This window comes from Somniosus microcephalus, chromosome 5 (genome assembly GCF_052327205.1).
Source record: "Somniosus microcephalus isolate GS21.2 chromosome 5, FLI_Smic_1.0, whole genome shotgun sequence".
Classification (NCBI taxonomy): Eukaryota; Metazoa; Chordata; class Chondrichthyes; order Squaliformes; family Somniosidae; genus Somniosus; species Somniosus microcephalus.
The window spans coordinates 9805617-9833036 of record NC_140991.1 but is presented as its reverse complement, the minus strand read 5'-3'; the positions used below and the strand labels follow the sequence as shown (position 1 = coordinate 9833036).

Genomic DNA, 27420 nt, shown 5'->3' with positions numbered 1-27420 from the left:
ACGCAAACACGGGGAGAATGTGCAAACTCCACACAGACAGTCGCCCGAGGCCGGATTCGAACCCGGGTCCCTGGCGCTGTGAGGCAACAGTGCTAACCACTATGCCACGCCCCCTTGTTCTGGACCCCCCCCCCCCCCCAACCAGAGGAAACAGTTTCTCTCTCTCTACTCAAACTCCTTATCGCCTGTAGTAGAAATTAGTGTTTCCCCCCTCCACCCCACTTTTTCAGGCTGGTATTTCACCCAACTGGCCTAGACAACGAGAGTTAGCAGGCTGCTTGACCATGTCAAATTAACCTGGGGTACTCCCCTGCTCATCTTCTACTAGTGCCGTCGGATCATTTACGTCCACCCGAGAGGGCAGACGGGACCTCGGTCTAAAGTCTCATTCGAAAGATGGCACCTCCAACAGTGTAGCACTCCCTCACTACTGCCCCTCCGACAGTGCGGCGCGCCCTCAGTACTGCCCCTCCCACAGTGTGGCGCTCCCTCTGTACTGCCCCTCCGACAGTGCAGCGCTCCCTCAGTACTGCCCCTCCCACAGTGCAGCACTCCCTCAGTACTGATCCTCCCACAGTGCAGCACTCCCTCAGTACTGATCCTCCGACAGTGCAGTCCTCCCTCAGTACTGACCCTCCGACAGTGCGGCGCTCCCTCAGTACTGCCCCTCCCACAGTGCAGCACTCCCTCAGTACTGATCCTCCGACAGTGCAGTCCTCCCTCAGTACTGACCCTCTGACAGTGCGGCGCTCCCTCAGTACTGCCCCTCCCACAGTGCAGCACTCCCTCAGTACTGATCCTCCGACAGTGCAGTCCTCCCTCAGTACTGACCCTCCGACAGTGCGGCGCTCCCTCAGTACTGCCCCTCCGACAGTGTGGCAGTCCCTCAGTACTGACCCTCCGACAGTGCAGTCCTCCCTCAGTACTGCCCCTCCGACAGTGCGGCGCTCCCTCAGTACTGACCCTCCGACAGTGCGGCGCTCCCTCAGTACTGACCCTCCGATAGTGCAGCACTCCCTCAGTACTGCCCCTCCGACAGTGTGGCAGTCCCTCAGTACTGACCCTCCGACAGTGCAGTCCTCCCTCAGTACTGACCCTCCGACAGTGCGGTGCTCCCTCAGTACTGCCCTGGCAGTGTTAGCCTAGATTATTGTGCTCAAGCCTCTGGAGTAGGGACTTGAACCCACGACCTTCTGACACCTAGGCTTTTAATGGTCTTCCAACTGTGCTGTTCAGTCACGATGTGCTGCATTAAACAGCATGCCTGAGCATAGCAGTGACAGTGCTTGATGGGGATGGCAATCCAGCAAACGTCACCTGATGTACCCTGGCACCTGATGTGCTCCTGTTGTTGGGGACCCGACAGCACAGCCCAGTCCTGTCCTCCCGCCCACCCAGCTTGTGCGCGAGAGGTGATCTGTCCCATCTCCAGCCAGCCAGTTTGAGTACCACTGGTAGATGCCGAGGAATGGGGTTGTCGGCCTCCCCTTTCCCTTGGATACTGACGTTTGTTGCGGAAGCAAATAACTTGCAAACTCTTTGGGGAGTTGGTGAAACATTGGAGAAAATAACCTATTGACCGTAGTGTTAAAACACTGCAGTGCTCCGAAAGTCCGTGTTAACTAACTAATCCCTCTTGTTCTTTCCCAGATGTATGACTACAGTCTAGACATGTGGAGTTTAGGCTGTATGCTGGCCAGCATGATCTTCAGGAAGGAGCCCTTCTTCCATGGGCACGACAACTATGATCAGGTGATACTCCGCCACCTTTATGTTCCAGATACTAACTGTACAAAGACTTTTATACAGTGGACCAGTAGAATCAGTTTCAAAACCCTTCATGATTTTGAACATATCTATCTAATTCTATTAAATCTCCCTTTAACCTTCTCTGCTTTAAGGAGAACACTCCCAGCTTCTCTAATCTCAACCCTGGAACCAAAACCACTCTAGTAAGCCTCCTCTGCACCCTCTCCAAGTCTTTGACATGCTTCCTAAAGTGTGGTGCCCACAATTGGACACAAAACTCCAGCTCTGGGGCCTAACCAGTGTGTTACAATGGTTTAGCATCATTTCCTTGCTTTTGTACTCTATGCTGCTACTTATATAGCCACGGAACCTGCATGCTTTTTTTAACAGCCTTCTCAAATTGTCCTGCCAAAGACTTGTGTATGTATACCCCCCAGGTCTCTGTCTGTTCATGCAACCCCTTTAAAATTGTACCATTTTGTTTATATTGCCTCCTCATTCTTCCTACAAAAATGCATTGCTTCACACGTCTCTGTATTAAATTTCATCTGCCACGTGTCCACCCATTTCACCAGTCTGTCTACGTGCTCCTGAAGTCTGTTATTGTCCTCCTCACTGTTTACGACACTTCTGAGTTTTGCCTCATCTGCAAACTTTTTGAAATGATGCCCTGTGTACCCGAGTCCAGGTCATTGATATATTGTTCGCTGTTTCCAGTTGGTTAGAATCGCAAAGGTGCTGGGCACGGAAGACTTGTACGATTACATCGACAAATACAACATCGAGCTAGACCCTCGCTTTAACGATATCTTGGGCAGGTGAGTCCTTGTGACTTTTATTTATTCAGTAAAACCTGAAGTGAGGGGCTAGAGGAAGAATTTACATTGATAATGGGGCCTCTGTCCTCCTCACCCCTCACCTCCGGACATCCTCTTTAAGGTATCAGTGTAAAAAAGGCCACGTTACTATAACGGGGCTCGAACCCACAGCGTTCTAACACCGAGGCTGCCGTTTAGACCGTGTATTGGTTTTGCTGGGAGATTTGTGGCTCGATCAAGCGGCTTTTGGTCATTTTGTCGGCCTGGGCACACTCAGCAGGGTGTTGTAGCTGTGTGGCAGGCTGGGGGGGAGTGGGTATTACAGCTGAGTCCAGCCCTGTCTCACCAACTCCTTCCAACAGAGCCATCAGGAGCAGAAACTCTGGCTCATTTTCCCCCTCCCTGGTTCAAGGATGCTGGGGTCCATTCTATATAACCCTGCTGCTGCTACTGTAGCTGGGATCAATTTGCTGAAACACAGACTGGAAATTCCGTTAGGGACCTTTCGCACAGGTTAATAGCACACCGAGCCCTATTGGCAGCTGGTTTCATGTTAATCCCAGGCACCCAGCCTCCTCCTGTCTGTGATATCTATTTCACAAAGGGCCGTGGAAATCTGAAATTCTTCCTTCAAAAGGCTGTGGATGCGGGGGGTCAATTGAAATTTCCAAGACTGAGATTGTCAGGTTTTTGAAAACCATTCTAGTAAGCCTCCTCTGCACCCTTTGAATGGAACAAGGATGTCTTGCTGCAGTTGTACAGGGCCTTGGTGAGACCACATCTTGAGTATTGTGTGCAGTTTTGGTCGCCTTATCTGAGGAAGGGTGTTCTTGCCATGGAAGGAGTTCAGCGAAGATTCACCAGGCTGATACCTGGGATGGCAGGAATGACGTATGAGGAGAGATTGGGTCGATTGGGCTTGTACTCGCTGGAGTTTAGAAGAATGAGAGGGGATCTCATTGAAACTTATAAAATTCTGACAGGACTGGACAGACTAGATGCAGGAAGGATGTTCCCGATGGTCGGGGAGTCCAGAACCAGGGGTCACAGTCTAAGGATAAGGGGTAGGCCATTTAGGACAGAAATGAGGAGGAATTTCTTCACCCAGAGAGTGGTGAACCTGTGGAATTCTCTACCACAGAAGGCAGTAGAGGCCAATACATTAAATATATTCAAGAAGGAGTTGGATATATTTCTTAAGGCTAAAGGGATCAAGGGGTATGGGGAGAAGGCAGGGACCGGGTACTGAATTTGGATGTTCAGCCATGATTGCATTGAACGGCGGAGCAGGCTCGAGGGGCCGAATGGCCTACTCCTGCTCCTATCTTCTATGTTTCTATGTTTGTTGAGTAAGGGTATCCAGGGATATGAAGCAAAGGTGGGTAAATGGGGTTGAGATACAGATCAGCCATGATCTAATTGAATGGCGGAGCAGGCTCGAGGGGCCGAATGGCCTCCTCCTCTTCCTATGTTGCTGTTTAAATGCATCTTATGTAGTGGGGGAAAAGCAAAGTTAGCATATCGAGGCAGAACGGTGCTGGGGCACAGGGCTAACCACCGCCAGTCCCCACAACAATAACTTGCATTTATATAGCGCCTTTAACATTGTAAAAATGTCCCACAGCGCTTCACTGGAGCGATTATCAAACAAAATCTGACACCGAGCCACATAAGGAGATATTAGGACAGGAGGCCAAAAGCTTGGTCATAGAGGTAGTTTTTAAGGAGCGTCTTAAAGGAGGAGAGAGACGGAGAGGCTTAAAGAAGACATTCCAGAGCTTAGGATCTAGATGGCTGAAGGCACGGCCGCCAATGGTGGAGCGAAGGGAGTGGGGGATGCGCAAGATGCCAGAATTGGAGGAACGCAGAGATGTTGGGGGGTGTTGTAGGGACTGGAGGAAGTTAGTGATAGGGAGGGGCGAGGCCACGGAGCGATTTGAACCTGGCTCAGCTGAATGGAGGATGGGGGTAGAAGGGGGAGGGGGGAGTTACGAGCATGCTCCGTGCATTTGCCCAATGCTGGATACGAGTGCTGTTGGCAGAAATCAGGGAGCAGGACCATCTTGTTCGCCTTCTACCACTCTAGTCGTCTTCTCACCTCCCCTCCCCTTCCCTCCTGAAGGCACTGTTGTTGGTCTCTGGTTCTACGGGAGCCGGTCATATACCGTTACCTCAGCCAGCCATGAAGAGCATCACATCCGAGCCTGCTCCTGTTCTTGCCTCTTGCCCCTTGCCCATGTGTGCCCGTTTGAGTTACTAGGTAGTGACCAGGAAGGAGCAGGAATGCTGGCTAATTTTTCCCTTCCAGTGTATGTTAGAAATGTCTGCAGTACCACTGTGCTTCTCTTGGTGGTGATGCGGAGCTATTAGAACTGGTGGCACATAGTCATAACAGCACAGAAGGAGGCCATTCGGCCCATTGAGTCCGTGCCGGCTCTCTGTAGAGCAATCCAGTCAGTCCCATTCCCCCGCAGCCCTGCAAGTTTATTTCCCTCAAGTGCCTATCCAGTCTCCCCTTGAAAACACTGAGTGTCTCCGCTTCCACCACTTCCGTCGGCAGCGAATTCCAGGTCCTCGCCACTCGCTGCGTAAAAAAGTTTTTCCTCACATCCCCCTGTATCTCTTGCCCAAAACCTTAAATCTGTGTCCCCTAGTCCTTGTACCATCAACTAGTGGGAACAGCCTTTCCCCGATTAGCCTATCCAAACCCATCATAATCTTGTACACCTCTATCAAATCACCCCTCAACCTCCTTTGCTCTAATGAAAACAAATCAAGTTTCTCCAACCTGTCCTTGTAGCTAAGATCCCCCATCCCCGGAACCATTCTGGTAAATCTCCTCTGCACCCTCTCAAGGGCCTTCACATCCTTCCTAAAGTGTGGTGACCAGAACTGGACGCAATACTCCAGTTGTGGCCTAACCAGCGCTTTATAAAGGTTCAGCATAACTTCTCTACTTTTGTACTCAATACCTCTATTTATGAAGCCCAAGATCCCATATGCTTTGTTAACCACTCTCTCAATATGTCCTGCCACCTTCAGGGACCTCTGCACATTAACTCCCAGGTCCCTCTGTCCCTGCACACTCTTTAAAACTGTATCATTAAGTGTATATTGCCTCTCCCTGTTCTTTCTGCCAAAATGCATCACCTCACACTTCTCTGTATTAAATTCCATCTGCCACTTGTCTGCCCATTCTGCTAGCCTTTCTATGTCCTGTTACAGTCGATTGGTATCATCCTCACTGTTTGCCACAACCCCAAGTTCGGTGTCATCGGCAAATTTAGAAATTCTACTCTGTATTCCAATATCCAGGTCATTTATATATATCAAAAAAAGCAGTGGCCCCAGCACTGACCCTTGGGGAACACCACTGTCTACCATCCTCCAGTCTGAAAAACAGCCATTTACCACAACTTGCTGTTTTCTGTCCTTAAGCCAATTCCTTATCCAAGCGGCCACTGACCCACCTATTCCATGAGCCTCAATTTTGTTAACAAGCCTTCTATGTGGTACTTTGTCAAACACCTTCCTAAAATCCATGTAGACAACATCCATTGCATTCCCTTCATCAATCCTCCCTGTTACTTCATCAAAAAATTCAATTAGATTAGTTAAACACGATCATCCTTTTACAAACCCGTGTTGGCTCTCCTTAATTAGCTTAAACCTCTCCAAATGCCCGTTAATTTTTTCTTTGATTATTGTTTCTAAAAGTTTACCCACCACTGAAACTGACCAGCCTGTAGTTACTAGAATTGTCCTTACACCTGTTGTCCCGAGTTCACTGTATCTATTGAGCTAGTAATAAGTAGTCAGCTCAACAACAGTTCAACAATTATGGTTCTTAGTTCAGAGAGTCAAATGTCGGTCGGACTCGATAAGTTGCACACATTCAGTACTTTATTGGTTAACAAGTTGTTTGAATAACCTACAAGGAAAATGAGACAGGGCTCACTTCCCTGTGTGCTAGCTTAAAACAATATTACCCGTTTGAAAGTTGATCAGCCTTCGCGCTGGTGTCCTACAACAAGTCCCGGACTTGTGGCTCCTCCCTTCTCGAGTGTGATTCCTAGGTTCTCGCTGCTCAACTAGCTCTTGGCTTCTTTCTTTTATATATCTATATATTTTACTACCTATGTGCTGCCGCCCCCCCCCCCCCCCCCGATAAGACCGTTTGGACAAGGTTGCTCTAATCAGTCATGAGATCTCTTGCCAGTTAGCTCACAGCTTCTGTGATCGTCACAACAGAATGGTCAAGGCGTGCCGTGTGCAGATTCGGCCATTTTGTCTGCGATGTGTCCATCCTTAGCCAATCAGTATCCTTGGTCGTTTAGGGAATTCCAGAGGTCCCTTATTATGTGATTTGTGACTGCTCAACCGTTAGACTAGATTGTCACCCTTATCTTGAGTTAATTATTGTCGTAGACTCGATCATCCTGCAGTTTGTCATCTCTTGCAGGCCTGTTAACTGTTACTTGAGCAGCCCTAGGCACCCCAGCTTCAAGGTTTTGTTTATTTGAGATCTCACTGTGGCTGCAGTTTTTGCAGTCCTTGACCATTTTCTAAAGGCAATCATTTTACACAATTCACCAGTCCATATTTCTACACACCCATTCTTGAACAATGCTGTCACATTTGCCACTTTCCAATCCTCGGGCACCTCCCCCCGCATCTAGGGAAGATTGGAAAATTATGGCAAGCCCTTCCACTATCTCCTCCCCCAATTCCCTTAGCAACCTGAGATGCAAGCCACCTGGACCAGGTGACCTGTCCACTCTAAGCATACCCAGCCTTTCTAGCACATCCTGTCTATCAATTTTCACCCCTTCCATTGCTTGGCAATACAACAGGCCTGGTGTACAACACAGGGAACATAGGAACAGGAGTAAGGCCATTCACCGCCTCAAATCTGTTACGTTAGTCAAAAGTGAAGTGCACGTATATTTCTTTCTTTAAATTAAATTTTTGATCGCAGCCCCTCAAAACGGCCCTCTTGAGCGGATGGGTACATGTCTGGCCTTTATATCTAGAGGACTAGAATACAAGGGGATAGAAGTTATGCTGCAGCTATACAAAGCCCTGGTTAGACCACACCTGGGGTACTGTGAGCAGGCCTGGGCACCACACCTTAGGAAGGATATATATTGGCCTTGGAGGGAGTGCAGCGTAGGTTTACCAGAAAGATATCTAGACTCCAAGGGTTAAATTACGAGGAGAGATTACACAAAATAGGGTTGTATTCCCTAGAATTTGGAAGGTTAAGGGGTGATCTGATCGAAGTTTTCAAGATATTAAGGGGAACAGATAGGGTAGATAGAGAGAAACTATTTCTGCTGGTTGAGGATTCTGGGACTAGGGAACATAGTCTAAAGATTAGAGCCAGACCTTTCAGGGGTGAAATTAGGAAACACTTCTACACACAAAGGGTGGTAGAGGTTTGGAACTCTCTTCCACAAATGGCAATTGGTGCTAGATCAATTGTTAATTTTAAATCTGAGATTGTTAAATTTTTGTTAATCAAAGTTATTAAGGGATATGGACGAAAGGCGGGTATATGGAGTTAGGTTGCAAATCAATCATGAGCTCATCAAATGGCGAACAGGCTCGAGGGGCTGAATGGCCTACTCCTGTTCCTATTGTGTCAGCTTGGCTCAGGTCTTGGCACACTCGCCTCTGAATCAGGAGGTTTGGGTACAGGACTTGAGCCAAGATTCCATCCTTCACATGAGATGCTGCACCATCTTCACATTCAGGTTTTGAAGATCGCACAGTACGAGTTTCCCCAGTGTACTAACCAGCACTCTCCCTCTTCTAACACCACCAAAAATAGATTGACCAGTCATGCATCCCATGCGGTGCCTGGGATCTTGCTGTGTGCAAGCGCGGCGCCTGGGATCTTGCTGTGTGCAAGCGCGGCGCCTGGGATCTTGCTGTGTGCAAGCGCGGCGCCTGGGATCTTGCTGTGTGCAAACTGGCTGCCGCGTCTGCTGCATGACTGCACCTCAGGGTAACTTGTTGAATTTGAAATGCTTTAGGGGTGCTTCTGGGGAAATGTACTAAGGTGCTCTGTCAATGCAAGTGTTTCAGATCTGTTAACGCGAATCCTCCCCTGTCATCTCCAGGCATTCCCGTAAGAGGTGGGAGCGCTTTGTACACAGTGAGAACCAGCACTTGGTCAGCTCGGAGGCCCTAGACTTCTTGGACAAGTTGCTCCGCTACGATCACCAAGCACGGCTTACGGCGAGAGAGGCCATGGAACACCCTTATTTCTGTACGTTACCCCCAAAGCTTACCGTAAACCATGGGGCAGGGGGGAACGGGGGTTAAGGGTTGGGGAGAGGAGGGAGAGAGTGAAGTATTGGGTATCTGGGGGGAAAAACACCCCCAGAAAATTGGAAATATACAGCAATTCTTTTTCTCTCTTTGACACTCACTAACTTGCTGTGTGTTTCCAGCATTGCAGCCTGTAGCTGGATTGGGTCTTGCTAGGATGTTGTACCAGTGTCAGAGTGGGACTGAGTCATAGAGTTTTACAGCACAGAAAGAGGCCCATCGTGTCTGCGCCGCCCATCCATCCCTGTCCAGTCTAATCCCATTTTCCAGCATTTGGTCCATAGCCCTGTATGCAATGGCATTTCAAGTGCTCATCCAAATGCTTCTTGAATGTTGTGAGGGTTCCTGCCTCTACCACCCTTTTAGGCATTGAGTTCCACATTCCAACCACCCTCTGGGTGAAAAAGTTCCTCCTCAAATCCCCTCTAAATCTCCTGCCCCTTACCCTGAATCTATGCCCCCTTGTTATTGACCCCCCCTACTAAGGGGAAAAGTTCCTCTTTGTCTACCCTATCTATGCCCCTCATCATTTTGTACACCTCAATCAGGTCCCCCCTCAGCCTTCTTTGCTCCAAAGAAAACAACCCCAGCCTGTTTAGTCTTTCTTCATAGCTGAGGCGCTTCATCCCAGGTAACATCCTGGTGAATCTTCTCTGCACCCTCTCCAAAGCAATCACATCCTTCCTATAGTGAGGCGACCAGAACTGCACACAGTACTCCAGCTGTGGCCTCACCAGCGTTTTGTACAGCTCCATCATAACCTCCCTGCTCTTATATTCTATGCCTCGGCTAATGAAGGCAAGTATCCCATATGCCTTTTTAACCACCTTATCTACCTGTTCCGCTGCCTTCAGAGATCTATGTACATGTACACCAAGGTCCCTCTGACCCTCTGTACTTCCTAGGGTCCTACCACTCATTGTGTATTCCCTTGCCTTATTTGTCCGTCCAAAATGCATCACCTCGCACTTTTCAGGGTTAAATTCCATTTGCCACTTTTGCGCCCAACTGACCAACCCGTCTATATCGTCCTGTAGCCTGAGGCTTTCCTCCTTGCAATTTACCACCCCACCAATTTTCGTGTCATCTGCAAACTTACTGATCATCCCTTTTACATTCTCATCCAAATCATTTATGTAGATCACAAACAACAAGGGACCCAGCACCGATCCCTGAGGTACCCCACTGGACACAGGCTTCCAGTCACAAAAGCAACCTTCGACCATCACCCTCTGCCTCCTGCCACTCAGCCAGTTTAGGATCCAACGCGCCAAGGCACCCTGGATCCCATGGGCTCTTACCTTCTTGACCAGTCTCCTATGCGGGACTTTGTCAAAAGCTTTACTGAAGTCCATGTAAACCACATCCACAGCATTTCCCTCATCCACCTCCCTAGTCACCCCCTCGAAAAATTCAATCAGATTTGTCAGACATGATTTACCCTTGACAAAGCCATGCTGACTATCCCCGATTAATCCTTGCCTCTCCAAGTGGAGACTAATTTTGTCCCTCAGAATTTTTTCCAATAATTTCCCTACCACAGATGTTAGGCTCACTGGCCTGTAATTCCCTGGTTTATCCCTGCTACCCTTCTTGTATAATGGTACTACATTAGCTGTTCTCCAGTCCTCTGGTACATCCCCTGTGGCCAGAGAGGTTCTGAAAATTTGTGTCAGAGCCCCTGCAATCTCCTCCTTTGCCTCCCACAGCAGCCTGGGATACATCTCGTCCGGGCCTGGGGATTTATCCACTTTTTGGCCTGCTAAAACCGCTAGCACCTCCTCCCTCTCGATGCTAATATGTTCAAGTATGTCACAGTCCCCTTGCCCGATTTCTATGTCTGCATCGTCTTTCTCCATAGTGAACACAGATGCAAAAAATTCATTTAAAACCCCGCCTACATCATCTGGCTCTACACACAGATTGCCACTTTGGTCCCTAATGGGCCCTACCCTTTCCCTGGTTATCCTCTTGCCCTTAATATACTTATAAAACATCTTAGGATTTTCCTTTATTTTGCTCGCCAGTGTTATTTCATGGTCCCTCCTCGCCCTCCTAATTTCTTTTTTAAGTATGCCCCTGCACTTTTTATACTCCTCTAGGGCTTCTTCCGTCTTTAGTCTTTTGTAACTGCCAAAAGCCCCCCTTTTATTTCTAATGCATTTTTGTATCTCCCTTGTCATCCAAGGTTCCCTTTGCTTGTTGGTCCCACCCTTGACCTTTACAGGAACTTGTTGGCGCTGTACTCTCTCTATTTCCCTTCTGAAAGTCTCCCACTGTTTTGATGTGGATTTTCCTATAAGTAGCTGCTCCCAGTCCACTTTGGCCAGATCCTGCCTTATCATATTAAAATCGGCCTTCCCCCAATTTAGAACCCTTATTTCCGGGCCGTCTTTGTCTTTTTCCATGACCATCTTAAATTTCACCGAATTATGGTCACTGTCGCCAAAATGCTCTCCTACTGATACTTCCACCACTTGCCCGGCTACATTCCCCAGAATTAGGTCCAGTACCGCCCCCTCTCTTGTAGGACTTTCTACATGTTGGCTCAAAAAGCTCTCCTGGATGCACTTTAAGAATTCTGCACCCTCTAAGCCTTTCACACTCTGACTATCCCAATTTATATTGGGGAAGTTGAAATCCCCCACTATTATTACCCTATTATTTTCACACTTCTCTGAGATTTGCCTACATATCTGTTCCTCTATCTCCCCCTGACTGTTTGGGGGCCTATAGTACACTCCCAGCAAAGTGCTTGCCCCCTTTTTGTTTTTAAGTTCTACCCATATGGCCTCATTTGAGGAACCCGCTAATATATCATCCCTCCTTACAGCAGTAATTGACTCCTTAATTAATATTGCAACACCCCCTCCCCTTTTACACCCCCCTCTGTCTCGCCTGAAGATTCTATACCCCGGAATATTGAGCTGCCAGTCCTGACCCTCCCTCAACCATGTCTCCGTGATGGCAACAATATCGTACTCCCATGTGTTCAACAACAACTTCAGTTCATCCACCTTATTTGCAAGACTCCTTGCATTAAAATAAATGCCTTCCAGCCCTGCCATATTCCCTTTTGCCTTCACATATTTGCTCTGCCTTCCCAGCTGACTTGTTTTTTCCTCTGTATTTGGCTGTAAATCACCCCCTACTATAGCTCCACTCTGTACCCCATCCCCCTGCCAAGTTAGTTTAAACCCCCCCCCCCCCAGCAGTGCTAGCAAACCTCCCCGCAAGGATATTGGTTCCCCTCTGGTTCAGGTGTAAACCGTCCGACTTGTACAAGTCCCACCTTTCCCAGAAGCAGACCCAGTGATCCAGGAAACTAAAGCCCTCCCTCCTGCACCATCCCTTTAGCCACGCATTCATCTGTTCTATCTTCCTATTTCTATACTCACTAGCACGTGGCACCGGGAGTAATCCAGAGATTACAACCTTTGAGGTCCTGCTCTTTAATCCTTCACCTAGCTCCCTAAATTCTTGCTGCAGGACCTCATCCCTCTTTTTACCTATGTCGTTGGTACCAATGTGGACCACGACCTCTGGCTGTTCACCCTCCCCCTCCAGAATGCCCTGCAGCCGCTCAGTGATATCCTTGACCCTGGCACCAGGGAGGCAACAAACCATCCTGGATTCACGTCTACGGCCACAGAAACGCCTGTCTGTTCCCCTTACTATAGAATCCCCTACCACTATTGCTCTCCCACTCTTTTTCCCCCCTTCCTGGGCAGCAGGAGCACCCCCAGTGCCAGGAAGTTGGCTGCTGCTGCCTTCCCCTGGTGAGTCATCCCCCTCAACAGTATCCAAAGCGGTATACTTGTTTGAGAGGGGAATGGTCACAGGGGTCTCCTGCACTACCTGCCTGCTTCTATTGCTCCGCCTGGTGGTCACCCATTTCCTGTCTTCCTGTGCAGCCCTTCCCTGCGGTGTGACCAACTCACTAAACGTGCTATCCACGACCCTCTCAGCATCGTGAATGCTCAACAACCCATCCACCCGCAGCTCCAGCGCCTCAATGCGGTCTGCTAGTAGCTGCAGATGGATGCATCTCTGGCACACGTGGTCATCAGGGGCACCGGGGTCCCTGAATTCCCACATAGAGCAAGAGGAGCATATCACGGGGCTGGGCTCACCTGGCATGACCTTCCCTTTACTTAATTTAAATTAATTTACTATCACCAATTAAAATTATCTCTAAGGCGCTTGTATAGTCTACCAACAGTCCCTGCTACACCAGAAAAGACCCTAGTAACTATAAACTACAGAGTTAAAGTTTAAAAAAAGAGAAATACTCACCAACCAATCACTTACCTGCTCCCTGGTGACGTCACACACTGATTACTTTTTACCTCTCTCCCCGCTGCTGAGTTGGTGTGCCTTGTAGCTGCTGCCGGTTTTCAAGCCGGGCTCCTCCTCCGCTGCTGCTCTCCCCCGAACTGGTCGGGCCTTGTAGCTGCCGCCGGTTTTCAAGCCGGGCTCCTCCTCCGCTGCTGTCGAGTTCTAGTACCAAGTCCTTACAGCACATGTCCGACTATCTTCTTATCCATCCGTTACTTTGTATGTTAAACATCTTGCTATAAAAGACAGCTCCTCCTACAGTGCAGCACTCGCTCAATACTGCCCCTCCGACAGTGCAGCGCTCCCTTAGTACTGACATTCCAACAGTGCAGCACTCCCTCAGTACTACCGCTCTGACAGTGCAGCGCTTCCTCAGTACTGATCTCCGACAGTGCAGCATCCCTCAGTACTGCCCCTCCAACAGTGCAGCGCTCCCTCAGTACTGTCACTCCGACAGTGCAGCGCTCCCTCAGTACTGCTCCTCCGACAGTGCAGCGCTCCCTCAGTACTGCCCCTCCGACAGTGCGTCGCTCCCCCAGTACTGCCCCTCCGACAGTGCGTCGCTCCCTCAGTACTGCCCCTCCGACAGTGCAGCGCTCCCTCAGTACTGCCCCTCCGACAGTGCAGCGCTCCCTCAGTACTGCTCCTCCGACAGTGCAGCGCTCCCTCAGTTCTTCCCCTTCGACAGTGCAGCGCTCCCTCAGTACTGCCCCTCCGACAGTGCAGCGCTCCCTCAGTACTGCCCCTCCGACAGTGCAGCGCTCCCTCAGTACTGCTCCTCCGACAGTGCAGCGCTCCCTCAGTTCTGCCCCTCCGACAGTGCGGCGCTCCCTCAGTACTGCCCCTCCGACAGTGCGGCGCTCCCTCAGTACTGCCCCTCCGACAGTGCGGCGCTCCCTCAGTACTGCCCCTCCGACAGTGCGGCGCTCCCTCAGTACTGCCCCTCCGACAGTGCGGCGCTCCCTCAGTACTGCCCCTCCGACAGTGCAGCACTCCCTCAGTACTGCCCCTCCGACAGTGCAGCACTCCCTCAGTACTGCCCCTCCGACAGTGCAGCACTCCCTCAGCACTGCACTGGAGTGTCAGCCTGGATTGTTGTGCTCGAGCCTCTGGAGTGGGCCTTGAACCCACAACCTTCTGACTCCGAGGCGAGAGTGCTACCCACTGAGCCACGGCTGACACCCAGCGGGGGGGGGGTATCATGCAGCTCAGTGAGTTGACGGTCCCGTTATTGTAACCAGTTCTGGAATCTTACACTGCCACTTCTTGAGGGGCGGTACCTACCCTTCGCTCACTAATCCTACCCCGGTGTCACGGCGGAGATTTGCAGCTCATGGTGAGGGGACGGGACGGGGAGGGCATGGTAAGATGCAGCTGTTCCTGGGACCCTGTTGGATTGAAGCTGAAATCTATTTTTCAGGAAACCAGTTGGATGAAGATATTGCGTGTTTTTATATTTTATTTTGATTCGTGTGACCAGGTCAGATGTCAGGAAGCCATGCTTCATACAAAGGGTAGTGGAAATCAATTGAAAATTTCAAAACTGAGATCGATCGATATTTGCTAGACAAGGGTGTTAAGGGTTACGGAAGCAAGGCGGATAGATGGAGTTAAGATACAGATTGGCCATGATTTCATTGAATGACAGAACAGGCTCGAGGGGCTGAATGGCCTCCTCCTGTTCCTGTGTAGGCAGAAAATGATTGTTGTGTGTTTATTAAATCTTAAACTCTCTCCTGCACAGATCCAGTAGTGAAAGATCAGGTGCGAATGGGCTCGACAGCGAGTATGTCCTCCAGTAGTACCCCAGTCAGCTCCGCCAGTCTGATGTCAGGTAAGCAGACTGACCCAAGAGGGAGGCTTGTTAAGGGACCGTAGAGGATGTTTTCTGAATCATAAACTGAAATGTACACAGGCATCCCTTAATGGCATAATAATCCGATTATTACTTTCTCCCAGACTCTGCCCTACTTCTCCCCGCCGTCCATAAGAACATAAGAAGTAGGAGCAGGAGTAGGCCATACGGCCCCTCGGGCCTGCTCTGCCATTCAATAGGATCATGGCTGATCTGAATCTAGACTCACGTCCACTTCCCTGCCCTCTCCCCGTAACCCCTAATTCCCTTATCTGCTAGGAAACTGTCTATCTCCGATTTAAATTTATTTAATGTTGCAGCTTCCACAGCTCTCTGGGGTAGCAAATTCCATAGATTTACTACCCTCTGAGTGAAGAAGTTTCTCCTCTTCTCAGTTTTGAAAGGGCAGCCCCTTATTCTAAGATTATGCCCCCTAGTTCTAGTCTCACCCATCAGTGGAAACATCCTCACCGCATCCACCCGATCAAGCCCCCTCACAATCTTATATGTTTCGATAAGATCGCTTCTCATTCTTCTGAACTCCAATGAGTAGAGTCCCAACCTACTCAACCTTTCCTCATACGTCAACCCCCTCATCTCTGGAATCAACCGAGTGAACCTTCTCTGAACCGCCTCGAGAGCAAGTATATCTTTTCTTAAATATGGATCCAGTCAGTGCTACTATAGTCCCTGGTCCCAAGTAGCCGTCAAATGATTCATAGAATCACACAGCACAGAAGAAGGCTATTCAGCCCATTGTGCCTGTGCCAGCTCTCTGGTAGAGCTCTCCAAATAGTCCCACTCTCCTCTTTCCCCAGAGCCCTGCAAATTTTACCCCTTCAGGTATTTATCCAAATACCTTTTGAAAGTTATTATTGAATCTGCTTCCACCGCCCTTTCAGTCAGTGTATTCCAGATCACAACTTGCTGTGTAAAAAAAATTCTCCTCATCCCCCCCTCTGGGCACAAATAACCTCCCAGAGATGCCGGGGAACATAGGGCCTGATGAAAGGGTGGAACTGAAAGAAATCAGTATTTGTAGGGAAATGGTGTTAGGAAAATTGATGGGACTGAAGGCCGATAAATCCCCAGGGCCTGATAATCTACATCCCAGGGTACTTAAGGAAGTGGCCCTAGAAATAGTAGATGCATTGCTGGTCATCTTCCAGAACTCGATAGACTCTGGAACAGTTCCCATGGATTGGAGGGTAGCTAATGTTACCCCACTATTCAAAAAAGGTGGTAGAGAAAAAGCGGGGAATTATAGACCGGTAAGCCTGACATCGGTAGTGGGGAAAATGCTAGAATCTATTATAAAAGATGTAATAGCAGAGCACTTGGAGAGCAGTGACAGGATCGGACAAAGTCAACACGGATTTACAAAAGGTAAATCATGCTTGACTAATCTACTGGAATTTTTTGAGGATGTAACTAGTAAAATAGATAAGGGAGAACCAGTGGATGTGGTGTATTTGGACTTTCAGAAGGCTTTCGATAAGGTCCCGCATAAGAGATTAGCGTGCAAAATTAAAGCACATGGGATTGGGGGTAAGGTACTGACTTGGATAGAGAACTGGTTGGCGGACAGAAGGCAGAGAGTTGGAATAAACGGGTCATTTTCCGAGTGGCAGGCAGTGACTAGTGGGGTACCGCAGGGATCGGTCCTAGGACCCCAGCTGTTCACAATATATATTAATGATCTGGACGAGGGAATTGGATGTAATATCTCCAAATTTGCAGACGACACAAAGCTGGGTGGGAGGGTAAGCTGTGAGGAAGATGTCGAGAAACTCCAGTACGATTTGGACAGATTGGGTGATTGGGCAGAAACATGGCAAATGCACTATAATGTGGATAAATGTGAGGTTATCCACTTTGGTGGCAAAAACAGGAAGGCAGATTATTATTTGAATGGCAATAGATTGGGAGAAGGGGAAGTGCAAAGAGACCTGGGTGTTCTTGTGCACCAGTCGCTGAAGGTAAGCATGCAGGTGCAGCAGGCGGTTAAGAAGGCAAATGGTATGTTGGCCTTCGTAGCAAGAGGGTTCGAGTACAGGAACAAGGATGTCTTGCTACAGCTGTACAGGGCCTTGGTGAGACCGCACCTTGAGTATTGTGTGCAGTTTTGGTCGCCTTACCTGAGGAAGGACGTTCTTGCCATGGAAGGAGTGCAGCGAAGATTCACCAGGCTGATACCTGGGATGGCAGGAATGACGTATGAGGAGAGATTGTGTCGATTGGGCTTATACTCACTGGAGTTTAGAAGATTGAGAGGGGATCTCATCGAAACCTATAAAATTCTGTCAGGCCTGGACAGACTAGATGCAGGAAGGATGTTTATGATGGCCGGGGAGTCCAGAACCAGGGGTCATAGTCTAAGGCTAAGGGGTAAGCCATTTAGGACTGAAATGAGGAGGAATTTCTTCACCCAGAGAGTGGTGAACCTGTGGAATTCTCTGCCACAGAGGGCGGTGGAGGCCAATTCATTAAATATATTCAAGAAAGAGTTGGATATATTTCTTAAGGCTAAAGGGATCAAGGGATATGGGGAGAAGGCAGGGACAGGGTACTGAATTTGGATGATCAGCCATGATCTCATTGAATGGCGGAGCAGGCTCGAGGGGCCGAATGGCCTACTCCTGCTCCTATCTTCTATGTTTCTATGGTTCTTTTGCCAATCACCTTAAAATCTGTGTCCTCTGGTTACCGACCCTTCTGCCACTGGAAACAGTTTCTCCCTATTTACACTATTAAAACCTCCTCAAAAAATGTAACCAGGTTCGTTAAACACGACTTACCCTTTGCAAATCCATGCTGGCTCTCTCTGACCAGCTCATATTTACCCAATTGTTCAGTCACTCTGTCCCTAATAACAGAATCTAGTAACTTCCCCACAACTGATGTTAGACTAATTGGTCCATTATTTTCTGGGTTTTCTCCCTCTCACCCTATTTAAATAACTTGTGTTCATGGTTTGTACATTCATTCAGAATCTCTTAAGACCAGCTTCATAATTCGCTGCTAATCTGATCTATACAACAACTTGTATTTATATGGCGCCTTTAACGTAGTAAAATATCCCACGGTTCTTTACGTAACTGTGGTCTCGGCCTTTCATTGCTCACAGCCAGGCAGGCGGATGATCATGCAAGATATAAGGGGAGTGTCGGAGTCTGAACCAGTACTCTAGAATTAGAGTCTAGAACCAGGGGTCACAGTCTCGGGATAAGGGGTCGGCCATTTAGGACTGAGATGAGAAGGAATTTCTTCACTCAGAGGGTTGTGAATCTTTGGAATTCTCTGCCGTAGAGGCTGAGTCGTTGAGGATTTTCAAGGCTGAGATCGATAGATTTTTTGACTCTAGGGGAACGAAGGGATGTGGGGATCGGGCAGGAAAGCCGTATGGCCCACTCCTGTTCCTAATTCTTATGTTCTTTAAAGGACTGCTGTTAATTGTTGCTTACCATGTAAAATAAGAATACCATTTTTAAAAAGAATTCTTTGAACTTCCTTCTTTCTCTGCACGGCCCTGCCACTAGATTCACCACCTTCACCAGGGCCCTGCCATTAGATTCACCATCTTCACCAGGGCCCTACCACTAGATTCACCATCTTCACCAGGGCCCTACCACTAGATTCATCATCTTCACCAGGGCCCTACCACTAGATTCACCACCTTCACCAGGGCCCTGCCATTAGATTCATCATCTTCACCAGGGCCCTGCCACTAGATTCACCATCACCAGGGCCCTGCCACTAGATTCACCAGGGCCCCGCCACTAGATTCACCATCACCAGGGCCCCGCCACTAGATTCACCATCACCAGGGCCCTGCCACTAGATTCACCAGGGCCCTGCCACTAGATTCACCACCTTCACCAGGGCCCTGCCACTAGATTCACCACCTTCACCATGGCCCTGCCACTAGATTCACCACCTTCACCAGGGCCCTGCCATTAGATTCATCATCTTCACCAGGGCCCTGCCACTAGATTCATCATCTTCACCAGGGCCCTGCCACTAGATTCACCACCTTCACCAGGGCCCTGCCACTAGATTCACCACCTTCACCAGGGCCCTGCCACTAGATTCACCATCTTCACCAGGGCCCTGCCACTAGATTCACCACCTTCACCAGGGCCCTGCCACTAGATTCACCACCTTCACCAGGGCCCTGCCACTAGATTCACCACCTTCACCAGGGCCCTGCCACTAGATTCACCATCTTCACCAGGGCCCTGCCACTAGATTCACCACCTTCACCAGGGCCCTGCCACTAGATTCACCACCTTCACCAGGGCCCTGCCACTAGATTCACCACCTTCACCAGGGCCCTGCCACTAGATTCACCATCTTCACCAGGGCCCTGCCACTAGATTCACCACCTTCACCAGGGCCCTGCCACTAGATTCACCACCTTCACCAGGGCCCTGCCACTAGATTCACCACCTTCACCAGGGCCCTGCCACTAGATTCACCAGGGCCCTGCCACTAGATTCACCACCTTCACCAGGGCCCTGCCACTAGATTCACCATCTTCACCAGGGCCCTGCCACTAGATTCACCACCTTCACCAGGGCCCTGCCACTAGATTCACCATCTTCACCAGGGCCCTGCCACTAGATTCACCACCTTCACCAGGGCCCTGCCACTAGATTCACCACCTTCACCAGGGCCCTACCACTAGATTCACCACCTTCACCAGGGCCCTACCACTAGATTCATCACCTTCACCAGGGCCCTGCCACTAGATTCACCAGGGCCCTGCCACTAGATTCACTACCTTCACCAGGGCCCTGCCACTAGATTCACCACCTTCACCAGGGCCCTGCCACTAGATTCACCACCTTCACCAGGGCCCTGCCACTAGATTCACCTTCTTCACCAGGGTCCTGCATCTCAGTCAAGAGACTGATATGTGATCAATGTTCTCTCTAATTTTCTTTTGTCCCACACGGCCCTTTCAAAATTCCGTGCATGCGCGATTTTTCTATTTAAAAGCCAGCTCACCAGCTGCACAGGACCTGCCGAGCGCCGAGCGGCCGTGCAGCTTAACGGGAACGTTGCATGTTCCAGGGTTTTGGCGGCGCTGCTCCAGCCAACCAGCGGCAGGTACACGGGGAACACTTGTAACAGCCCGTGCTTCCTTCTTGCGGGCAGCTGCTTAGAATTCATTTGATAACTCACGTCCCAGAGAGTGCAGGGCCAAAGCACTGTGTGTGTGTGTGGTCTGCCGTGGTGCAGTGGGTAGCACTCTCTCTTGGCCTGGAGTCAGAAGATTGTGGGTTCAGGCCCCACTCCAATAAGATCGAGGCCAACACTCCAGTGCAGTACTGAGGGGTGCTGCACCGTCGGAGGAGCCGTCTTTCAGATGAGATGTTAAAGCGAGGCCCCGTCTGCTCTCTCAGGTGAATGTAAAAGATCCCACGGCACTATTTTGAAGAGCAGGGGAGTTCTCCCCGGTGTCCTGGCCAATGTTTATCCCTCAACCAAGATCACTAAAAACAAATTATTTGATCATTTAAGTTATTGCTGTATGTGGGGATCTTGCTTTGTGCGAATTGGCTGCCATGTTTCCTACGTTACCGCACTTCAAAGGCACTTCATTGGCTGTGAAGCGCTTTGGAACGTTCTGAGGTGGTGAAAGGCGCTATAGAAATGCAAGTTCTCTTTTCATTACCTGACGCACCAACCATTGCTTGAGTTGAGGAGGATTTGACATCCGACTGTTCCCCACCCACTGCGACTGAACCTGATCTGTGGTCTCGTTGGCCTTTCACCTCCCGCGGGCGGACGATGCTAATCCATTGCTCGCTGTTTGGTGACTGTTTATTTCACCCGCTGCCTTCCCAACCCCAACTGGCGATGGTGGCGGTTCCACCCAGTGACTTACTGCAGTAGGATATTGGGGATCAAGCCAAAGGCTCTCCACACGCACAGCACAGCGCTGAGCAAGGCCACCTCTCCTCCAGTAACGTTCATAAGATGTATCTGCTGGGAATCACTGTGCAGCGAGCGGAGAGGGACAGTGGATTGTAAGCAACCTGCCCTTTGCTCAAGTTCTTGCTCACTTATAGATATAGTGGGAAGTCTTCTGGAATGTAATCTGTTTTCTGTTGTTACCTTGATACTACAGTAGTATCCTTTTGAAATAAAAGCTTTACAACATAAGATAGAAGGACAGGGTGAGATGATGTGGGTGGGAGGAGGCTCGTGTGGAGCAGAAACACCGGCATAGACCAGTTGGTTTATTTATGTGCTGTACATTCTGTGTAAACTCACTTTAAAACAAGTTGGTGGGGACCTGACAACTCCGAGGTATGTGTTTTCTTTGTGGGGGTGGCGGGAGGGGGAGAGGAGAGAGACTTGTACTGTGACTCTCTTGCCTCTAACCTGGCTGTGTTTTTCTGTTGCCTACTCCAACCCGCTCCCTCCCTCCACTGCCCTCCCCTCTTCTCCCCATCCTCTCCCCTCTTCTCCCCATCCTCTCCCCTCTTCTCCCCATCCTCTCCCCTCTCTTCTCCCCATCCTCTCCCCTCTTCTCCCCATCCTCTCCCCTCTTCTCCCCATCCTCTCCCCTCTTCTCCCCATCCTCTCCCCTCTTCTCCCCATCCTCTCCCCTCTCTTCTCCCCATCCTCTCCCCTCTTCTCCCCATCCTCTCCCCTCTTCTCCCATCCTCTCCCCTCTTCTCCCCATCCTCTCCCCCCTCTTCTCCCCATCCTCTCCTCTCTTCTCCCCATCCTCTCCCCTCTTCTCCCCATCCTCTCCCCCCTCTTCTCCCCATCCTCTCCCCCCCTCTTCTCCCCATCCTCTCCCCCCTCTCTCCCCATCCTCTCCCCCCTCTTCTCCCCATCCTCTCCCCCCTCTTCTCCCCATCCTCTCCCCCCTCTTCTCCCCATCCTCTCCCCCCTCTTCTCCCCATCCTCTCCCCCCTCTTCTCCCCATCCTCTCCCCCCTCTTCTCCCCATCCTCTCCCCCCTCTTCTCCCCATCCTCTCCCCCCTCTTCTCCCCATCCTCTCCCCCCTCTTCTCCCCATCCTCTCCCCCCTCTTCTCCCCATCCTCTCCCCCCTCTTCTCCCCATCCTCTCCCCCCTCTTCTCCCCATCCTCTCCCCTCTCTTCTCCCCATCCTCTCCCCTCTCTTCTCCCCATCCTCTCCCCTCTCTTCTCCCCATCCTCTCCCCCCTCTTCTCCCCATCCTCTCCTCTCTTCTCCCCATCCTCTCCCCCCTCTTCTCCCCATCCTCTCCCCCCTCTTCTCCCCATCCTCTCCCCTCTTCTCCCCATCCTCTCCCCCCTCTTCTCCCCATCCTCTCCCCTCTCTTCTCCCCATCCTCTCCCCCCTCTTCTCCCCCCTCTTCTCCCCCCTCTTCTCCCCCCTCTTCTCCCCCCTCTTCTCCCCCCTCTTCTCCCCCCTCTTCTCCCCCCTCTTCTCCCCCCTCTTCTCCCCATCCTCTCCCCTCTCTTCTCCCCATCCTCTCCCCTCTCTTCTCCCCATCCTCTCCCCTCTCTTCTCCCCATCCTCTCCCCTCTCTTCTCCCCATCCTCTCCCCTCTCTTCTCCCATCCTCTCCCCTCTCTTCTCCCCATCCTCTCCCCTCTCTTCTCCCCATCCTCTCCCCCCTCTTCTCCCCATCCTCTCCCCCCTCTTCTCCCCATCCTCTCCCCTCTTCTCCCCATCCTCTCCCCCCTCTTCTCCCCATCCTCTCCCCCCTCTTCTCCCCATCCTCTCCCCCCTCTTCTCCCCATCCTCTCCCCCCTCTTCTCCCCATCCTCTCCCCTCTTCTCCCCATCCTCTCCCCTCTTCTCCCCATCCTCTCCTCTCTTCTCCCCATCCTCTCCTCTCTTCTCCCCATCCTCTCCCCTCTTCTCCCATCCTCTCCCCTCTCTTCTCCCCATCCTCTCCCCTCTCTTCTCCCCATCCTCTCCCCTCTTCTCCCCATCCTCTCCCCTCTTCTCCCCATCCTCTCCCCTCTCTTCTCCCCATCCTCTCCCCTCTCTTCTCCCCATCCTCTCCCCTCTCTTCTCCCCATCCTCTCCCCTCTTTTCCCCATCATCTCCTCTTTTCCCCATCCTCTCCCCTCTCCCCATCCTCCCCCCTCTTCTCCCCATCCTCTCCCCTCTTTTTCCCATCCTCTCCCCTCTTCTCCCCATCCTCTCCCCTCTTCTCCCCATCCTCTCCCCTCTTCTCCCCACCCTCTCCCCTCTCTTCTCCCCATCCTCTCCCCTCTTTTCCCCATCATCTCCTCTTATCCCCATCCTCTCCCCCCTCTTCTCCCCATCCTCTCCCCCCTCTTCTCCCCATCCTCTCCCCTCTCTTCTCCCCATCCTCTCCTCCCCATCCTCTCCCCTCTCTTCTCCCCATCCTCTCCCCCCTCTTCTCCCCATCCTCTCCCCCCTCTTCTCCCCATCCTCTCCCCTCTCTTCTCCCCATCCTCTCCCCTCTCTTCTCCCCATCCTCTCCCCCCTCTTCTCCCCATCCTCTCCCCTCTCTTCTCCCCATCCTCTCCCCTCTCTTCTCCCCATCCTCTCCCCTCTCTTCTCCCCATCCTCTCCCCTCTCTTCTCCCCATCCTCTCCCCTCTCTTCTCCCCATCTTCTCCCCTCTCTTCTCCCCATCCTCTCCCCCCTCTTCTCCCCATCCTCTCCCCTCTCTTCTCCCCATCCTCTCCCCCCTCTTCTCCCCATCCTCTCCCCCCTCTTCTCCCCATCCTCTCCCCTCTTCTCCCCATCCTCTCCCCTCTTCTCCCCATCCTCTCCTCTCTTCTCCCCATCCTCTCCCCTCTCTTCTCCCCATCCTCTCCCCTCTTCTCCCCATCCTCTCCCCTCTTCTCCCCATCCTCTCCCCTCTCTTCTCCCCATCCTCTCCCCTCTCTTCTCCCCATCCTCTCCCCTCTTTTCCCCATCCTCTCCCCTCTCCCCATCCTCCCCCCTCCCCATCCTCCCCCCTCTTCTCCCCATCCTCTCCCCTCTTTTCCCCATCATCTCCTCTTATCCCCATCCTCTCCCCCCTCTTCTCCCCATCCTCTCCCCCCTCTTCTCCCCATCCTCTCCCCTCTCTTCTCCCCATCCTCTCCTCCCCATCCTCTCCCCATCCTCTCCCCCCTCTTCTCCCCATCCTCTCCCCTCTCTTCTCCCCATCCTCTCCCCCCTCTTCTCCCCATCCTCTCCCCCCTCTTCTCCCCATCCTCTCCCCCCTCTTCTCCCCATCCTCTCCCCTCTCTTCTCCCCATCCTCTCCCCTCTCTTCTCCCCATCCTCTCCCCTCCTCTCCTGCAGGTATAATCTCGATGCCCACGTCGCAGCCCTTGGGCCCACTCGCCGGATCGCCAGTCATGTCTTCTCCCAACACCTTGGGACCGCCGGTTCCCGCCACGGCCAGAGCACAGCCTTGACCCTTGGCTCTTGACGTTGCCTGACGCACCGAGGGCCCCACCGCACTGTCGCACCCTCCTCCTCCTCCGACGTGGGTTTCCTGGAGGAGGCAGGCGGGCGGGCCGGAGACGGAGCCCAGTCGCTCGTGGGTCCTTAACACGTTTATTTTCGTTCAGTGCAAAAAATGACAGACCACCTGCAAAAAAAAAAAAAAAAAATAATAATAATTTAGGTTTGCAGGCTCTTAATGGCGTTGGGTTTCTGTGTAATTACCTGCTGGGATGCAGAGACCTCCTGTCCTGTCCTGTCTCGGTCAGCGACGTAGCTACTGTCTTTTTGTGACACCAGGTTTTTAGAATACGCAGCCTCCGTTATAGCAGAGAGCTATGGAAAAAAAAAACACAACAAAAAAAACCAATTTATTTTATATGTTCGTTACAACCCAGCCCTGAACTATTGGTGCTCCTCTTGAAGCCGACACTCGAGCGAGACTAGACGTTAGTTGAGATATTGACCCCAACCCCCTCAGGGGATCAATGAGGGGGGAATTAAAGAAACATGATGAGATTTATGGTATTTAACCTCCCTTAAGTGTTATGATGAGAACCCTCTCCTCCACCACCACCTCTCTCCAGGCTAAAGGTAACAATAAAAGTTATACTTTTTCTGATGCCGCGTTGCTGTTAACTACTCTCATTTCCTTGAGCACAGGTTTGGAACGAGAAACATAGAAACATAGAAGATAGGAGCAGGAGGAGGCCATTCGGCCCCTCGAGCCTGCTCCGCCATTCAATGCGATCATGGCTGATCATCCAAACTCAGTACCCTGTCCCTGCTTTCTCCCCATATCCCTTGATCCCTTTAGCCTTAAGAAATATATCTAACTCCTTCTTGAATATATTTAATGAATTGGCCTCTACTGCCTTCTGTGGTAGAGAATTCCACAGGTTCACCACTCTCTGGGTGAAGAAATTCCTCCTCATTTCTGTCCTAAATGGCCTACCCCTTATCCTTAGACTGTGACCCCTGGTTCTGGACTCCCCCCGACCATCGGGAACATCCTTCCTGCATCTAGTCTGAGAAAAGACCATTCAGCCCATCTACTCTGTTGCCTGCCCGCACCATGTGCAACTTTACCCTGCCGACTCTACCCAGCCAGCGGGAGCGGGTTTACTCGGGGAGGGTGGTTGAGGCCAAATCATTGGACTCGGTTTAAGGAATACAACAACAACTGCTGTTTATGCGGCGCCTTTCATGTGGCAAAGTGTCCCAAGGCACTTCGCAGGAGCGTGGTCGAAAAACATGGACACGGAGCCACAGAAGGAGATATTAGGAGGGGTGACCAAAAACGTATATAGAATGACATCGTGTCTACGGCACAGAAACAGGCCATTCGGCCCAACTGGTCCGTGCTGGTGTTTATGCTCCACACCAGCCTCCTCCCACCCCTCTTCATCTCACCCTATGATCACCTCCTTCTACCCCTTTCTCCCTCGTGTTTATCGAGCTTCCCCTTAAATGCATCTCTGCTATTCGCCTCAACCACTCCCTGTGGTAGCGAGTTCCACATTCTCGCCACTCTGGGGAAAGAAGTTTCTCCTCCAACATCTGTGGAGAGAGAAACAGAGTTAATGTTGTATCCGTGTGTTAATAGAGACACTGAAGGCAGGAGTTGGTTTCACAGGTGTTTACTGAACAAAGTCTGGAGGTGAACTAACTGATACAACACAATATACAGGCTTATATAGCCCGAGTGGCCATTACCGGCATTACAGTACACAGGGGGCTCTTAAAGGCACATACACTACAATTCCTCCCCTTTTCGCTAACCAGTACATAATATTTTAAGTAATCATTAATTACATGTTACAAGAACAATAATCTACACATTGCTGCAGTTAATCAATTATAAGTCAGTCTCTCTGGAGGCTTCCTGACTCGGTCCGGATAACGCCTCGGTGGTGTAGTAGTTTCTGGTGGTGTAGTAGGTTCTTTTGGCAAGGCTGATTCGGCTTGAATGCCAGTGTCGGGTTCATCTGGTTCCAGTATCACCGGATCGGAGGTAGATACTACGGGTATCTCTACTTCATCATTAGGTGTATAGAGTTGTGGTGTAGGTTGTCCCTTTTCGGATGACTCTATGATCTGGTCAGCATGGCGCCTTATTATGCTTTCTCCAATGTCCACGGTATACATCAGCGGTCCTAGTCGTGTGCAGATAGTTCCAGGCTGCCATTTCTCGGTACGGTAGTCCTGGGCCAAAACTTGTTGACCTATCTGGAAGGTTCTAGTTGGCCTTTCATTCATGCCTTGAAATTGCCGGTTCTCCATGTCCCTTCTGATGTTTGGCTTGATCAAATCCAGCCGGCATCTTAGGCTTCTATTGAAGAACATCATGGCGGGAGTTTGGTTTGCAACCATATGTGTTGCATTCCTGTATGCAAACAAGAAGTTATCTACCTTATGCTGAAGTTTTATGTCTTCATTACCCATGGCCTTTATGGCCTTCTTGAAGGTCTGGACAAACCTTTCAGCCAATCCATCGGTGGCGGGATGGTATGGGGCGGACGTGTAGTGTTTAACCCCATTGTTTTTTAAGAACTTCCTGAATTCTTCGGACACAAATTGCGGTCCATTATCAGAACAGATCTGTTCAGGCAGCCCATTCCTGGCAAATATGGTCCTTAATACTGTGATGGTTTTTTCCGTGGTGGTGGAGGACATCTTTATTACCTCCAGCCACTTGGAGTGTGCATCAACCGCGATTAAGAACATTGAGTCCATAAATGGACCAGCAAAGTCGATGCGTACCCTTTGCCATGGAGATGAGGGCCACTCCCATGGATGTAGAGGGGCTTGTGGTGGAGCGTTTTGGACCTTCTGGCATCCTAGGCAGCTCTTGGTCATTTCTTCGATGTCTCCATCGATACCTGGCCACCATACAAACGTCCT

At 50.7% G+C, this 27420-nt stretch overlaps 1 protein-coding gene across 4 annotated transcripts in view; it reads left to right on the top strand.

The window, feature by feature from the left end:
• Positions 1-25139, top strand: part of LOC147116868 (casein kinase II subunit alpha) — a 70511-nt gene extending 45372 nt beyond the window's left edge. For 3 of the 4 annotated variants that reach the window (XM_085987295.1, XM_085987293.1, XM_085987294.1), the window contains 6 exons: positions 1651-1752; positions 1902-1952; positions 2467-2567; positions 8693-8841; positions 14986-15075; positions 24373-25139. In XM_085987295.1, the coding sequence (XP_085843421.1) occupies positions 1651-1752; positions 1902-1952; positions 2467-2567; positions 8693-8841; positions 14986-15075; positions 24373-24488 (609 nt within the window). In that variant the 3' untranslated portion in view covers positions 24489-25139. The remainder of the gene's footprint in view (positions 1-1650; positions 1753-1901; positions 1953-2466; positions 2568-8692; positions 8842-14985; positions 15076-24372) is intronic. The other variant, XM_085987296.1, reaches the window with a different exon arrangement.
• The last annotated feature ends 2281 nt before the right edge of the window (positions 25140-27420 follow it).